Genomic DNA, 16,799 nt, shown 5'->3' with positions numbered 1-16,799 from the left:
GGTTGCAGGAAAGGCCACCTAGACCCCTAGATAAGAGCAAGGCAACAACTCAACAGCGCCTGGCAACGGCGAACTATGATGTTTACTTCCAGAACCCTCCAAACACTAGAGATAAAAAAAAGGTTGGTTACTTGAGGCTTTTTGTCACTCACTCCCTACACACCAAGAGAAACAAACGGGGGAAGCAGCGCTTTCTAGAGTGTGCCAGTTTCTCCAGCGAGCATCCATATATTTCATAATGTATGCCTTTGGGTAACAGAACACAAATAAAACGGCCCTGCGTTTGATATTATTTTGTGCTAAGCATCGTTCCAAGTGTCTCACGATTTAATTCATACACACTTTTTAAAGTAGGCAATTGTTAGCACTCTCATTTTAGAGATCACACAGCTAGAAAGTGGCAGAGCTGGCCGGGCACAGTGGCTCACGCCTGTAACCCCAGCACTTTGGGAGGCTGAGGTGGGTTGATCACGAGGTCAGGAGTTCGAGACCAGCCTGGCCAACATGGTAAAACCCCGTCTCTACTAAAGATAAAAAAAATTAGCCGGGCGTGGTGGCATGTGCCTATAATCCCAGCTACTCAGGAGGCTGTGGCAGGAGAATCACTTGAACCTGGGAGGTGGAGGTTGCAGTGAGTCGAGATCATGCCATTGCACTCCAGTCTGGGGACAGGGCGAGACTCAAGGAAAAAAAAAAATGGTAGAGCTGAGCTTCAAACTCCAACTCTAGTTCCAAAACCTGCTCTTAAGCACCAGATTACCTACCTAAATACAGATACCTTCTCAGTTGATTAAAAAATTGGATAAAGGGGGCTGATTACTCTCTCTCTCTCTACAATGAAGTTGCAAATTAACTTCTACAAGCCTCTTTTATAAGAATGGGGATTACATGACTGTGCCTCAGGTTTGGGCAAAGAACCAAAATGTTAGCTATAATTGAGAGGCATATGCTTCAAGTAAAAGAGTGGGTCAGGTTTGGAATCAAATCTTAAAATGGGCAGTTCAGAAATTACACACATTTACTCAAGGTGTGCAAGCAACTCCTTTAGACTGAAGGCAGGAGGAGCGGAAATAAACTGGAAATAATGTAGGTTTTTCAACAGAAGCGGATAGGAGTAAAAACTTTTGAGTAGGCTTTCTTCCCATAATAATCTTTTAGGAAACAAACACCAATCCACATCAGGGCTTTAAGAAGTTGGGAAGTAAATTATGCAAAATTTTACTGAAAAAAAAAATCTTCCCTCTCACTTTTATCTCTCTGAGAAAACTGGCAAACAGCGTGTTCTGACCCCTCATGAATTGGTATCTTCCTCCCTGATGCTCGTGGCAGAGTTCGACCACTATACAGAGCAGGAAGGAAAATAATTTTGCCCCCAAAAGCCAAGAAGAGAATGGTTCACACGAAGACCAAGACTACGAGGGTAAATGAAAGCAGAGAGGTCATAAGCAAAAGAGGAGCAAGCATGAATGGGTGTGTTGGGGATCACAGGCTGTCGTCCAGGCTGGAGTGCAATGGCACGATCTCAGTTCATTGCAACCTCCACCTCCTGGGTTCAAGCGATTCTCCTGTCTCAGCCTCACATGTAGCTGGGATTACAAGCATGTGTGCCACCACTCCCGGCTAGTTTTCTGTATTTTTAGTAGAGACGGAGTTTCACCATGTTAGCCAGGCTGGTCTTGAACTCCTGACCTCAAGTGATCCACCTGCCTCGGCCTCCCAAAGTGCTGGGGTTACAGGCGTGAGCCACCACATCCAGCCACTTTGCCTTCTTAATGGATCATAAACTAACCCCTACCCTCCACCAGACCTGGCTGAGAAAACAATTCCTAATATCATAGCTACAGCAGGGAAATATGGTCCTTTGCTGCTGTTTGAGGCTGTTCAAATACAGGTTTCATCACTGGATGACCCTATTCATCAAGCCACTCAATATAACAGGACACAAAATACATCAGCCGTATTAAGGGGAAATCATTCATTTATTGTTTAAGGATCGCAAGACAACATCTTAATTTCTGTAGCAAGATTTGAATGTTTTACTTCTTTGATAAAGCAGAGTACAATAGAAAAAAAAAAAACAATTAGTTTCCAGTAATATCTATATCTCTAATCAGAATTAAGTCTTCCACAGACATGTTACCTGGAAATAAAAGCCTGTTACAATAAGCAAAGCTTCAACCAGAGCGGCTACTTTTCGTGCCAGGAAAAAGTTCATCCCTGTAGGAGGAATGATGTGCTATGTAAAATGGCTGTAAGGTCACAGCCTTGAGGGCATTGGAAGTATATTACCCTATTCCACATTAAGTAGTTCGGTGAATTTCAAACGTCAGTTTATCTGCAACCATGCTGGCAACCTTTAACTGATATTTCAATCATCCAGTAAAAAATAAATTAAGAAATCCCTTCACGGATATTCCGTGATTTACATTGTTAAAAGGTACACTGTTCATTAACATGTAATTCTGGTTCAGAATTACCTTTGAGACTCCTTGCTCAAAATTTGGTTAACAGTAAGCATCTTTCAGAAATTCAAGTTCTTATTAATCAATAATTTGTCAGCTAGGATACATTCAGGCATCAGCTGCAACTACAGAATAGGTGCACAGCCTCAGCACTTTGGAAAGACATAATCTAGAACACTACTGGCAGACAAAAAATTACCTGCGACTGGATAGCGTAAGTGCAGTACAGCGAGACAAAACATATATTCATATGTTGGCTTGTTTAAGCCTCAAACCCTCGACTCTGTTGAGATCCCATAATTTTATTCCTATGACTTTAATAACTCAAGTTCCAGGAGGACTATAAGTCTAATTTGTACTCCAAACCAAATAGCAGTGCAGTTTGCTACTATTGAGGCTGAATCTGTACAGACTTCAAGACCAAGTCCAGAAGATAGTTATTATCTAAAATATAATTACTTGAATACACAGATGGTCCTTCAGAGATTTTACCTATAACCTGTTTCTTGATGAAGGTTATTTAATGCACTGGAGATAACTGTGACTTACTGATCAAATACTTGAATACTTATACTTACCTGGGATTTCATTTCTGCTGAAAGAAATAGGAAGAACAGGACTCACTTTAAGAAAAAAAAAAAAAAACTTTAGAAAGGAAGGTAAAAATCTTACACACACTATCACTTTTGGAAGCAGCATAGAAGGGGCAGTCAAGGGTAAAACACTGGTGAAACAGGTCAAAATTAGGCAAAAAAAAAAAAAAAAAAAAAAAAAAAAAAAAAACTATATTATTATCAATGACAGTACCACAACTGTGCCCTTGATAATTAGTCATCACTCCTAAAAATTTTCATTTGGCACCAGATGGTGTGTTTAAGAGAAACACCCTAGGATGTTTTGAATCAGACTTGATTTTGTTAGTTGAGTTACAGGAGAATTTTAAGGGTGGGGGTATGGGGGTCAGGGAAGAGAAGGAAATGGGAAATGGACCAGAAAAAATCTTGAGTCATCATCTAAATCAACAAAGCACTGATAGCTCCAAACATTAGGTCAGACACTAAAACGACTGATATAGGCTCAAGTGGTTTATAAAACCTATAAAAAGACTACACCAGCAAAGTCCCTGTCGATCTGTCAGAGTTCAGAAACTAAAACAGGGAGTAACATTTTAGCTTAAAACCTTATCTCAAGAGAATCATATACACTTCACATGAATAAAAATACCTGAAACCAAACATTTTTAAAAGCTCCAGTACCCAAAATATAAAGAAAAAAGTTAATCCAGAAGACTGAATCAATCCATGGAATCACAAAGCGGCCGGACAATCTATATCTCCCCTCCACACTAACCATCCCATGGAAGACCAAGGGAGATCAGACCTTCCAGACCTATGCACCATCTGGTCGCTGCAAAATTCTACGGAGATTCCTTGTGGAACAGCAGTTTCCCATCTCTTGTGTCTCTCCCTACCATGCAGGAAGCAAGTCTGGCTGTGCTATTCTATTACCATTATATATCACCCATCTGCAACAAGGTACTGTACAGACAAGTAAGAAGTATGTTATCTAGTTCCCTTTCCCCCAGAAGGTTGAGGCTCAGGTATAGGGGTAATTCTCCTGTGCAGTCTTTATTTACGCTGACTCAGTGACTTCAACAGGCTTAATCATGTGGTCAGGTTTGTTGCCAGCTGCATAATGCTCCCACATCTGTAGATAGAGCCGCTCTAGTTCCATTGTGTATTGTTTGGTGTTGAACAGAGGGCTAGATATTCTTTGTTTCCAGACTTTGCCACGAATTTTCTTCAGGCTGAGTAATAAAAAATGAGAAACCAGTTTACAAATCAGGGCAGAAAACTCAGAAACACACCCTATAAATACCTAGTTCCCTCTGTGGCAAAAAATCCATGACCAAACTTTACGCTGTCTCATTTCCTGATTGGCTTCCTGTTAAAAACGGAAGGGTCACAGCTTACATAATGCTGTCACTGAAATGAGCTCAACTCCATGTACTCTGAAAAAACTTAGTTCTTTCCTAAACAAGTACATCCAAGGGATACCACGCATTCCCCATTTCGTTTTATTTCTACCTTTAAAATAACAAGAATTGACAATGGCACATGACTATTCCTATGTACTGTTAGAACATAAACTGCTTAGCTTTTTGGTAAGCAATTTAGCAATGTATGTATTAACCTTAAATGTTCATAACCCTCTGGCCTAACAATAACACTTTTAAATCTATTAAAAAGAAATAATCAGATGCAAAAACATACAGGACCATGCAAAGATATTCATTGAAGCATCATTTACAAAAGTTAAAGCATAAATATAAGATGAAGTATTCAATTTATGGTCATTTTAATGAAATAGGAAACCACTCAAGGGGAAGACAAATACAGCAAGTCTACTGTCATAATTTTCCACTTGTACCTGAACTGAGTTGTTCAGATTTTTAAAAATTGCTAATATCACCAAGAGTATGGTTCTGTTCAGAAATAAAAAAGTAACTGATTCTTCAGGAAACACGGGGGAAGATTTCTACTTCCCTTTTGAATATATTATTTTTCATGAGATTATTCTTAGATGAAGAGCTAAATACTTTAGAACCAGAAGCCAGAACATTTTCATGCATTTTTAAAAGCAATAATTTTTATTTATTTTCTTCTAATTTTTGAAATAGAGTCTCACTCTGTTGCCCAGGCTGGAGTGCAATGGCACGATGACAGCTCACTGCAGCCTCAACCTCCTTGGCTCAAGCAATCCTCCTGCCTCAGCCTCCCGAGAAGCTGAGACTACAGGCATGCACCACCACACTCAGCTATTTTTGTATTTTTTGTAGAGATGGGGTCTCGCCATGTTGTCCAGGCTGGTCTCGAACTCCTGGGCTGGTCTCGAACGCCTGGGCTCAAGCAATCCTCCTCCCTCAGCCTCTCAAAGCACTGGGATTATAGACATGAGCCACCATGCTCAACTTTGTTTTAATGTTTGTTGTGACAGAAGAAGTAAAATGGTTGTGCATATCTGTTGGTCTCAATACAACCATGTCCATATTAATGCTACCCTCCAAAGAGAAAGACCTGTGCACTCATTTTTTTTAAAATTCTATGTCAATAGGAAAATAAACTGGAGTACATACACACAGTGAAATACCACTCAGCAAAATAAACTTGCTGAAAGAAGCCTTCAGAGTGCCTATTGACATAGTTCCATTTGGATAAAATTCTAGAAAAGCAAAACTAATTTATGGAAGGGAAAAAAACACTCCAGAACAGTGGTTGTCTCTGGGGGTTGGTGAAAAAGACTGACTGAAAAGGAGCATGAAGAATCTCTCTGGAGTGATAATGTTCTTTGTCTTCATAGGAGTTTGGGTTACAAAGGTATTTCTCGGTTGGGCTCACACCTGTAATCCCAGCACTTTGGGAGGCCGAGGCGGGCGGATCACAAGGTCAGGAGATCAAGACTATCCTGGCTAACACGGTGAAACCCTGTCTCTACTAAAAACATGAAAACTTAGCCAGGTGTGGTGGCACATGCCTGTAATCCCAGCTTCTCAAGAGGCTGAGGCAGGAGAATTGCTTGAACCCAGGAGGCAGAGGTTGCAGTGAGCAGAGATTGTGCCACTGCACTCCAACTTGGGTGATACAGTGAGACTCCGTCTAAAAAAAAAAAAAAAGTTATTTCTCAAAACTCACTGAATATTTGTGTATTTCACTGTATATGAATTCTGCCTCAAAAGAAAAAAATGGCCAGGCGCAGTGGCTCACGCCTGTAATCCCAACACTTTGGGAGGCTGAAGCAGGTGGATCACTTGAGGTCAGGAGTTTGAGACCAGCCTGGGCAACCTGTCGAAACCCTGCCTCTACTAAAATTACAAAAATTAGCTAGGTGTGGTGGCTCATGCCTGTAGTTCCAGCTACTCAGGAGGTTGAGGCGAAGATTGCTCGAGCCCGGGAGGCGGAGGTTGCAGTGAGCGGAGATCGTATCACTGTACTCCAGCCTGGGCAACAGAGGGAGACCCTGTCTCAAAAAAATATATGTATACTTAACTCCAGTTAATGATAGCCATTCTTAAGTATTTAAGGAGAAGTGTACTGATGTCTGCAATTTATTTCAAAATGTGTCAAATAAGATGGATTGGCAGATGAATAAAGGGAATAAATGGATGAATAGATATGTAATAAAGCAAGAATAGTAAAATGCTAATGGCAGATTCTAAACAGTAGGTATAGATGTGTTTATTATAAAATTAAAAATTTTCACAACAAAAATGTTGGGGAAAAGTATTGTATGAACCAAACTAAGTTCCAAAGAGTCTAATAAAAATTTTAAAATGCACTACAGGCTGGGTGCAGTGTCTCACGCACCTCTAATCCCACCACTTTGGGAGGCCAAGGCGGGTGGACTGCTTAAGCCCAGGAGTTACCAGCCTGGGCAACATTGGTGAGACCCTGTCTCCACAAAGTATTAAAAAATAAAAAATAAAAAAGCCAGGCATGGTGGCATGTGCCTGTAGTCCCAGCTACTAGGAAGGCTAAGGTGGGAGGATCACTCGATCCCAGGAGGCAGAGGTTGCAGTGAGTCGTGATCATGCCACCGCACTCCAGCCTGGGTAACAGAGTGAGACCCTGTCTGAAAATAAAACACACTACATTTTTTACTATAGTTATCTCTGGGCTAATGGACATGAATCTTATTTTTTTATAATGCCTAGGCTCAAATTTCTCACTTTTCTTAGACATATGTGATGTTCTACGGAGGAAATTCTGAAAATAGTAAGTAGCTAACATCTGCTGAATGTTTACCAGATACCAAGAACTATTCTAAGTACTTTACATGGAATGTTTTTTTTAATCCTCACATCATCTCTGCAAAGTAGGTACTAAGATTATGCTCCATTTTGCAGAAGAAACCAAGGCACAACACAGAGATTTACTTGCCCAAAGTCACAAAGCTCGTAAGTAGAGAGCTTGGGTTCACTCAGGTAGTCTGACTCAAAAAGTGTATTTCTTTAATTTCTATGTAATATGCTGCTTCTCAGAAATACACAAAGAAAAAAACATCACCCATTATACCGAAAGAAAAACCTCATTTAAGAAATACCCACCGGGCACGATGGCTTATGCCTGTAATCTCAGCGCTCTGGGAGGCCGAGGTGGGTGGATCACGAGGTCAGGAGTTCGAGATCAGCCTGGCCAACACAGTGAAACCCAGCCTCTACTAAAAATACAGAAAATTAGCCAGGTGTGGTAGTGGGCGTCTGTAATCCCAGCTACTCGGGAGGCTGAGGCAGGAGAATCACTTGAACCCAGGAGGCAGAGGTTGCAGTTAGCCGAGATCACGCCACTGCACTCCAGCCTGGGCAACAGAGCAAGACTCTGTCCAGGAAAAAAAGAAAAGAAAACAGAAATACCCAGCCTGGCCAACATACTGAGCCTTCACCTCTACAAAAAAAATTTAAAAATGAGCCAGGCATGGGGCATGGTGGCATGTACCTATAGTCCCTGCTACTCAGGTGGCTGAGGTGGGACGTCCTGAGCCCGGGACATCCTGAGCCCAGGACGTCGAGGCTGCAGTTAGCCAAGATCACACCACTGCATTCCAGCCCTAGGCAACAGAGTAAAATCCTATCTCAAAAAAAAATAAAATAATGAAAGAAATACTAGTTTATTGTATGAATAAATCCTCACTCATCTAAGCATCACCACTGTAATTCCTACTCATTTTCAGGCATTTAAGTTATGCTGTTTTTATTTCTTACACTGACTGCAGTGAAGACGTGACAGTATTAGGGTCAAAGATCTAACTTTTTTTTTTTGAAATGGAGTCTCGCTCTGTCACCCAGGCTGGAGTGCAGTGGCGTGATCTCAGCTCACTGCAAGCTCCGCCTCCTGGGTTCACGCCATTCTCCTGCCTCAGCCTCCCGAGTAGTTGGGACTACAGGCGCCCGCCACCACGCCCGGCTAATTTTTTGTATTTTTTAGTAGAGATGGGGTTTCACCATGTTAGCCAGAATGGTCTCGATCTCCTGACCTCGTAATTCGCCCACCTCAGCCTCCCCAAAGTGATGGGATTACAGGTGTGAGCCACCGTGCCAGGCCCAAAGATCTAACTTTTAAGGCTCTAAAAACTCTGAGGAAGGGCTGTACCAATTTATTCACCAATGCATGAAAAGGCTAGTCCTCAATGCTCCCTCATTGATACAAAAAATTTTTCTATTGTATAGGCAAATAATGGATATACCCTTAGGATTTTTTTGTGTGTGTGGTTTTTTTGAGATAAGAGTCTCGCTCTGTCACCCAGGCTGGAGTGCAATGGTGCGATCTCGGCTCACTGCAACCTCTGCCTCCCGGGTTTAAGAGATTCTCCTGCCTCAGCCTCCTGAGTAGCTGGGACTAGAGGAACACGCCACCACACCCAACTAATTTTTGTGTTTTTAGCAGAGACGGGGTTTCACCATGTTGGCCAGGCTGGTCTCAAACTCCTGATCTCAAGTGATCCGCCCGCCTCGGCCTCCCAAAGTGCTGGGATTATAGGCATGAGCCACCACACCTAGCCTCAGTATAATTTTAATTGGCATTTCTACTACAGAGCCTGAAACACTTTCCTGTTAACCTTTTGTATTTCCACTTCAGCAAGGTGTCTCGTCATTTCCATTTTTACTTTCCTACTAGGGGATTTAAAATTTAAATGTTCTGCAGTCTTTACATAGCCAGGCAATTAATACTTTGATATCTGAGACTAAAGTTTTTCCCCCCTCATTTGCCTTTTAATTTTCTTGAATATTTTTTATTCGGTCATTTACTTTTCACATGGTAAAACCTATTGATTACTTCATTTCTAAGAGTTTAGAAAGTACTTCTCCCATCCAGAGGGCATACAACTAGTTCACCTATTTTATATTACACTTATTTTATGGCTTCATTTTATAACAGCTATATTCTCTCTACTTTACCAAATAATTTGTTCCAGGAAAAGTTTACTTACTATTCTAGATCAGTTCCCAGCTTCACAGCTATGTCTTCATATTCTTGTCTGTTTTTAGCAATAAGCTCAAGACAGCCTAAGCAAGTGAGCTGGGAAGCTGCAACTCGAGAAGCAAGAGTCTCTCCTGAAATACAAAAGATAACAACTGCACATCTGAGAACGTAAAACAGCATAGAGTTAACGTTATTTATGTTAAGCCTCCACACAATGCAGATGAAGAGAATTAAGTGAGAACAAGTCTCACTTTCTTTCACCTTGCCTTTAATGTTGCTCCTAGTATATATAACTTCACTTGGAAGTTTCTCCCCTAAAGGAGATTTTCAAAAGAACAAGGAAGACTCCAGTAATTTATCAGCAACTTACCTGGCATAGTCACCATGGGGGTCCCTGCCCAGAGGACATCCATCCCTGTGGTGTGCCCATTACAGAGTGGAGTGTCCAAGCAGACATCAGCCAGCTGGCCTCTCCTGACATGTTCCTCTTTAGGAGCAACAGGTGAAAAAATGATACGGTTCTGGGGCAGGCCCATGTTTTGTGCATACTGTTGAATATTAGGCTCTCCTACTGCTGGAAAACGCAACAGCCAGAGTACACTATTGGGAACACGCTTCAGAATCTAAAATAGGGAAAAATAAGAATAATTATTAATAGCAGATTTGCCTTTTTCAACAAAGACTCCCAGAGATCTCTAATAATTCTACCACACTCTATTCTTTCCATCCAGATAGAAGCCTGCTGTGAACTTAAGTCTTTCCTTCACAGAGATGAATTAGATCAATTGAATTATCCCTCTTCTGCTTAGCTGTCCTCAGAGTGAGTTCAAAGAGAGGAGACCGATGTTGGAAGACAAAACAAATTACTAATTGGCAAAATCTGAGGCAGCTACTTCCTGTGGGAATTGACAGAGGCAGTGGGTTTTGTTGAGAGAGAGGAATTTTGCATTCCAAATTTCAAATCCCCCACTATGATACAACCAAGAAAGTTACCTCACACTTGCCTAACTTTATTTGCCTAATATAAATTGGTCTTTTCTGTAAAGGGCCAGATGGCAAATATTTTTGGCTCTGTGGCTACACGGACTGTCATAGCTGCTCAGCTCTTCTGTTGTAGCTTGAAAGCAGCCACAGACAATGTGTAAACAAGTAGGCATGGCTATGTGTCCATAAAATTTTATTTACAAAAACAAGCAGTGGGCTGGATTTGACCCACAGGTCATAGTTTGCCAACTCCTGATTTAGATTTATATCTACTCTATGTACATTTTTAAGTTCAAAATCCCTTTCTCTGAAAGCTATGAGAACAGATGAACTTCCAAATTCAGAATATTTCAGATTTCAAAAAAAGTAGTACTGTGTGTGTGTGTGTGTGTGTGTATTACATAAAACCCTCAGCAGCAACTTCATATAAACAAACATATTAGTGCCTCTGCATTGAGATGCAGGAATAGTCATATTAAATGGAATTAAAAAAAGACTACAAATATCTTCACATAGTTTGACTGTGTCCCCACCCAAATCTCTCTTCTTGAACTGTAGTTCCCATAAGCCCCATGTGTCATGGGAGGGACCCAGTGGTAGGTAATTGAATCATGGGGGCAGTTATTCCCAATGCTGCTGTTCGCGTGATAGAGAGTGTGTACTCACAAGAGCTGATGGTTTTATAAAGGGCTTCTCCCCCTTTTGCTCAGCACTTCTTCCTGCCATCATGCGAAGAAGGACATGTTTGCTCCCTTTTCCACCATGACTGTTAAGTTTCCTGAGGCCTCCATAGCCACGGGAACTGTGAGTCAATTTAAACCCCTTTCCTTTATAAATTACCCAATCTCGGGCAGTCCTTTATAGCAGCATGAGAACGGACTAATACATACCCTAATGGGTTAGTTCAGGTAGTTTTGCTGCCAAACAAATTTGCCACACACTTATGAAAAAGCTTTTGATTTTCAGAGTTTTTGTGAACATCAGGAAGTAAGGATTAAGGACAGTAGACCTGTACTCATCTGCTTCCTCTTCTCTTCTATCCTCCCCTCTCCTCTGAACATAAAACAAAACAGGTATCAGGGGAAAAAAATTAACCAAGGAATTATCTCCAGACTACCTAAAGGCAAAACATGCCATTTTATTTTAGTTCTATGGATTAAGAGCCAGTTACAGCTATGCGGTATCCCACTTATGCAAACCTATCTGATGAACTGAGAGATTTATGTATAGATCGACTCCTTCTTGGTTGCAACTCTACCATACTACAAGAATGTTAAAAATGGGTGGATGTACATGACAGCATATGCTATCAGTTTAGACCAGGGGTTGGCGAATTACACAGCCTGTGAGCCAAATCTGACATACTGACAGTTCGCATAAATAAAATTTTATTGGAACACAGCCACACTCATCATTTACAAAATGCCTATGGTTATTTTCGTGCCACAACGGCAAAGCTGAGTAGATGTGAAACAGCATGACCACAAAACTGAAAATATTTACCATCTGGCCCTTTAAGAAAAAGTTTGCTGACCCTTTAGACAGAAGAATGCTTTGAATATGTAAATTTAAAAGGTTCACAATGTCCTATTTAGACACTGGAAGGAGAAACCAAAAATGCCTGAAAAACTACATCTCTTGAAGATTATAAATGAGCACAAGGCCAGGCGCGGTGGCTCACACATGTAATCCTAGCACTTCGGGAGGCCAAGGTGGGCAGACCTCTTGAGGCCAGGAGTTCGAGTCCAGCCTGGTCAACATGGTGAAACCCCGTCTCTACTAAAAATACAAAAAAAAATTACCCAGACATGGTGGCACATGCCTGTAATCCCAGCTACTTGCAAGGCTGAGGCACAAGAATCACTTGAACCTGGGATGCAAAGGTTGCCATGAGGCAAGATCACACCACTGCACTCCAGCCTGAACAACAGAGCGAGATTCTGTTTTTTAAAAAAAGAGCATAACCCAGTTGAGTCACATGTAAATAAATAAAATACATTTTTAAAAAAGTATTTAAAAAAAAATTTTTTTTTGAGACAGAGTTTTGCTCTTGTTGCCCAGGCTGGAGTGCAACAGCATGATTTCGGCTCACTGCAACCTTTGCCTCCCGGGTTCAAGTGATTCTCCTGTCTCAGCCTCCCGAGTAGCTGGGATTACAGGTGCCCACCACCACGTCCAGCTAATTTGTTGGTATTTTTAATAGAGACGGGGTTTCACAATGTTGGTCAAGCTGGTCTCAAGCTCCTGACCTCAGGTAATCCACCTGCACCGGCCTCCCAAAGTGCTGGGATTACAGGCGTGAGCCACCGCGATCAGCCAAAAAAAAATTTTTAAAAGAAATGAGCAGAACAGCTCCTAAATGGGAGTGGAAGGACAATCTTCAGCAAGAAGCTCTAGATACAAAATCTTTATTAGTCTCTAAGATGGTAACAATAAGTCTATGCATACTCACATTTGCCCACATCTGCAAAGTAGAAGGGTCAATTTTATACAGCTGATTAAAGTTACAGTATACAATGGCATCTTCTGGTAACCCATACTGAGAACGGGTGGTTACAATAATGGTACGGGGAACCTCCTCTCCAGTTGCAGCCTTATTGTTGATCTAAAACAAGGAAAAGATGATGGTTATATTTAAAGGCAAAAGGAGTCCAATATTTCAATCCATAAGATCCAAAATGGTCTAACCATTAAAAGTCACCAAACCATGAGAAAATATTCACGATATATGAAGTTTAAGAAGAGGCAAACCGTTGCAGCATTATCTTAATTTGGGGGAGACTGCACTATGAAACTTCTTGCTCTAACCAAAAAAGATCTCAAAATCCTATTAACAATCCAACAGCTTTTGATCACTCTTTTCTTCATGAATGAAATGTCCTTTTCTAAATTACATCCACTCCTCAAGGTTAAATTACTCCTCCAAATGGTCTCTTCTCCCAAGAGTGTCTCTCTTCACACTGATCATCACTGTTTCTGAGTTTCTACACACATAATTAGTTTTATCTTGCAATTCTCATATTTGAGTACTGCCTTACATTGTTATATAACTATTACAGGTGTGCAAGGACATCTGTGACCTCTAGAGGTCAGAGATCTTTGCCTTACACTCTCTTGATAGAGCTACTTATTTAGGCATGCAATGTATTATTTATTGAGTACATACTACATTAATGTGATTAAGACATCAGTAATTCAATTCAGTAGAGGATACAAACACAGGGAATTATCATCTGTTGTGCTGTATGTAATGATATATTCCAAACATTACAGAGGTATAAAAGACAGGTACCAATGAAGTAGGGATGGAGACGTTAGCGGTAAGTAAGGAAATGGATTCCTGGAAGAGCTGTCTGAACTGAACATCTGAGTAGGATTTAGCTAGGGAAAGGATGGGTTTACAGAAGCAAGAAACTGTATGGTATGTACAGACAGTTCATCATATAAGACAGTAAAGCCACAGGCAGGGAATAACAAGATATTAACACAGAAGTTTCTCAGTAAGTAATAATCTGCTGGCTGAATCCAGGAGACTTTTAAAATCAGACACACCTACATAAGATGCACATTTCCACTAACTCATTTCCTCATCTATAAAATGGTAATAATGATACTTGCCTCCTAGAGTTATGATGAGGTTTAAGGGAAATAAATGCATACTTGGTGGGACATATAATGGTGTATTATCTTCTCACCTGAGTAGTTGCCAGTCCATTGCTAATACTGAATCCATTAATTGTTATTTGAATCTGTCCTCTGTTAATCATTTCAATAACTGCTTCTGCAATAGTATTCATAGGAATAACAGGCATATTAAGAGCTGTGTTACTGCTGTCTGCATTGTCTCCTCCATCAGGACACTTCATCTAAAACAAAAAAATGCATGATTACGAAAAAGATCGTGAATGCAGTTAACTGTATTTCAATGACAATACTGACTAGGTTCTGACCTTGACGATTTTCACATCTGGTAGACTATCAAGAAATGCTTTGAGGTCAATGCCATTCAGAACTATCCGATTGTCATAAATGTGTCCATTGGACTTAAAATCGATGACTGCTTTTTTCTAATGGAAAAAATAGTTTCAGACATGTCTTTTAGGACTTACATAGACAATAGCAAAGAAATAAAAAGCTACAGTTCTTTGAAATTCCCCCATAGCACTGTTTCATACCTACCTTCAGGTGAGGGAACATATTAGCATGATCACCAATAAAAAAAGTATGGGGCATATAAGCCAATTTCTCAGAATACTGCTCAGCAACTTCGGCTGGTGAAGTTTCCTGATCAGTGATAATATAATCCATGAAAAGTGCACCACTCGTCCCAGGGTATCCCAGCCACATTGCCTTAAAAAATCAGATCAAAAACTGATTAAGAACTTTCATCAGGATACTTATCTCTAAATTCATCAAGTCATATACATTAAATATGTACAACTTTTTGTATGTCAACTGTACCTCAATAAAATGGTTTTTTAAAAAGGAACCTAAAGGTGCCAAAATTAAATAAGTAAATGAACAAGGAGGTCTAACTCTTTTTTAGAGACAGGATCTCACTCTGTTCCCTAGGCTGGAGTACAGTGGTGCAATCGTAGATCACTACAGCCTCGAACTCCTGGGCTCAAGCAATCCTTCTGCCTCAGCCTCCAGAGTAGCCAGGATTACTGGCCTTGCTACAGGCACAGCAAGGCTGACTTCTTTAGTCGAAAGCAATGAAGTAGTTCTTTAAGAGAGACTCTCACTCTGTCGCCGGGGCTGGAGTGCAGCGACACAGTGATAGTTCACTGCAGCCTCAAACTCCTAGGCTTGAGCAATCCTTCCACCTTAGCCTCCCGAATAGCTGAGATCACAGGGGCATACCACCACTTCGGCTAATTTTTAAATTTTTTGTAGAGATAGGCTGTTTTGCTTTGTTGCCCAGGCAGGTCTCAAACTCCTGGTTTCAAGTGATCCTCCTGCCTCAGCATCCCAAAGTGCTGGGATTACAGGCGTGAGCCACTGTACCCAGCCTGCATTTTAGACTAACTTTCAAAATGCTAAAATGTTCTTCAAATTTGCAAGACAGAGTAACTGTTCATAGCCAACCATGAACTGCATGTCTATATATACATGTACCTATAAGCATTGTGCTCTACGCTTTTTTCCTGCGCATCTCAACAACTTAAAAAAATTAAAAAGTATGTCTGCCCTACAGTTTCAAATATCAGTTAACCAGAGGGAGGAAAAGCAGCACATCACTGTCTTCTTAGCCAAATACATGTTATAAGTGATGACTGTTAATTTGTTTACCTGAATAGGAGCTGGCCTGAGAGCAAAGAGTTCATTTCGAGCGCCCTTGGTATAGCCATTCATATTTACAAGGATATGAATTCCATCCTGATGGATGCGATCAGCTGCTTTTCCATTGCATGGAATCTACAGAATAGAAAATAAGAACTCACTATGTATAATCTCAGATCAATTCCATTAGTTTTAATGGCATTTAACATAATTCAGATTCCCAGATGGAAAAGTGGTAAGAACACAAATTAACTATATTAATTCGGGCACAAATATGGTTAACTGCCATTAAAATGGGCCCAAAGCATTAGAGAAACAGAATACAGAGGAAGGAGAGTTCACTTCTGGATTGAATGTATGAGTAACAACATTTCATAGAGAAATTGGTATTTGAAATTTGTAATCTTTTTTTTTTTGGTAGGGACAGGGTCTCACTATGTTGCCCATGATAGCCTCAAGCAATCCTCCCACCTCATTGTCCCAAAGGATTATACACATGAGCCACTGCACCCAGCCTAGAACTGGTATTTGAAATAGGTCTTCAAAGACGAATAGGAGTTTGAAGGAGTTTAACAGAATACAATCTCAGTAGAGAACAGTATGAATGCAGAACTAGAGTAAAGTGTGAGGCAGTTTAGAAAATGGTGAGTAGGCCGGGCATGGTGGCTCACACCTGTAATCCCAGACCTTTGGGAGGCCGAGGCGGGTGGATCATCTGAGGTCAGGAGTTCGAGACCAGCCTGGCCAATGTGGTGAGACCCCCGACTCTACTAAAAATACAAAAATTAGTTGAGTGTGGTGGCAGGCGCCTGTAATCTCAGCTACTCGGGAGGCTGAGGCAAGAGAATCGTTTGAACCTGGGAGGTGGAGGTTGCAGTGAGCCGAGATCGTGCCACTGCATTCCAGCCTGTCTCCATCTCAAAAACTCCATCTGAAAAAAAAAAAAAAAAAAAAGGTAATTCACTTCTTTTTTACATAAGGGAGACATGATGTAGAAGGGTGGGTGAAAGTATTGACAAAGTTGTGGCAAACAGAGAAAGGTTACAAAAGCTATGCTGAAGAGTTTAGACTGTAGTCAATCAGCAGTGACTCC

At 40.9% G+C, this 16,799-nt stretch overlaps 1 protein-coding gene across 2 annotated transcripts in view; it reads right to left on the bottom strand.

Moving 5' to 3' along the window:
• Nucleotides 1-1,960: 1,960 nt before the first annotated feature.
• The window catches only part of OGT (O-linked N-acetylglucosamine (GlcNAc) transferase), a 42,541-nt gene continuing 27,702 nt past the window's right edge, over nt 1,961-16,799 (bottom strand). For both annotated transcript variants that reach the window (XM_011992070.1, XM_011992071.1), the window contains exons 15-22: nt 15,716-15,841; nt 14,603-14,773; nt 14,374-14,490; nt 14,119-14,289; nt 12,876-13,028; nt 9,810-10,062; nt 9,447-9,570; nt 1,961-4,269 (exon numbers count right to left, since the gene is read on the bottom strand). In XM_011992070.1, coding sequence (XP_011847460.1) covers nt 4,095-4,269; nt 9,447-9,570; nt 9,810-10,062; nt 12,876-13,028; nt 14,119-14,289; nt 14,374-14,490; nt 14,603-14,773; nt 15,716-15,841 — 1,290 coding nt within the window. In that variant the 3' untranslated portion in view covers nt 1,961-4,094. The remainder of the gene's footprint in view (nt 4,270-9,446; nt 9,571-9,809; nt 10,063-12,875; nt 13,029-14,118; nt 14,290-14,373; nt 14,491-14,602; nt 14,774-15,715; nt 15,842-16,799) is intronic.

Source organism: Mandrillus leucophaeus, unplaced genomic scaffold (genome assembly GCF_000951045.1).
Source record: "Mandrillus leucophaeus isolate KB7577 unplaced genomic scaffold, Mleu.le_1.0 Scaffold401, whole genome shotgun sequence".
NCBI classification, from domain to species: Eukaryota; Metazoa; Chordata; class Mammalia; order Primates; family Cercopithecidae; genus Mandrillus; species Mandrillus leucophaeus.
Note: the sequence above shows the minus strand (reverse complement) of the source record. Positions and strands in the feature narration are given on the sequence as shown.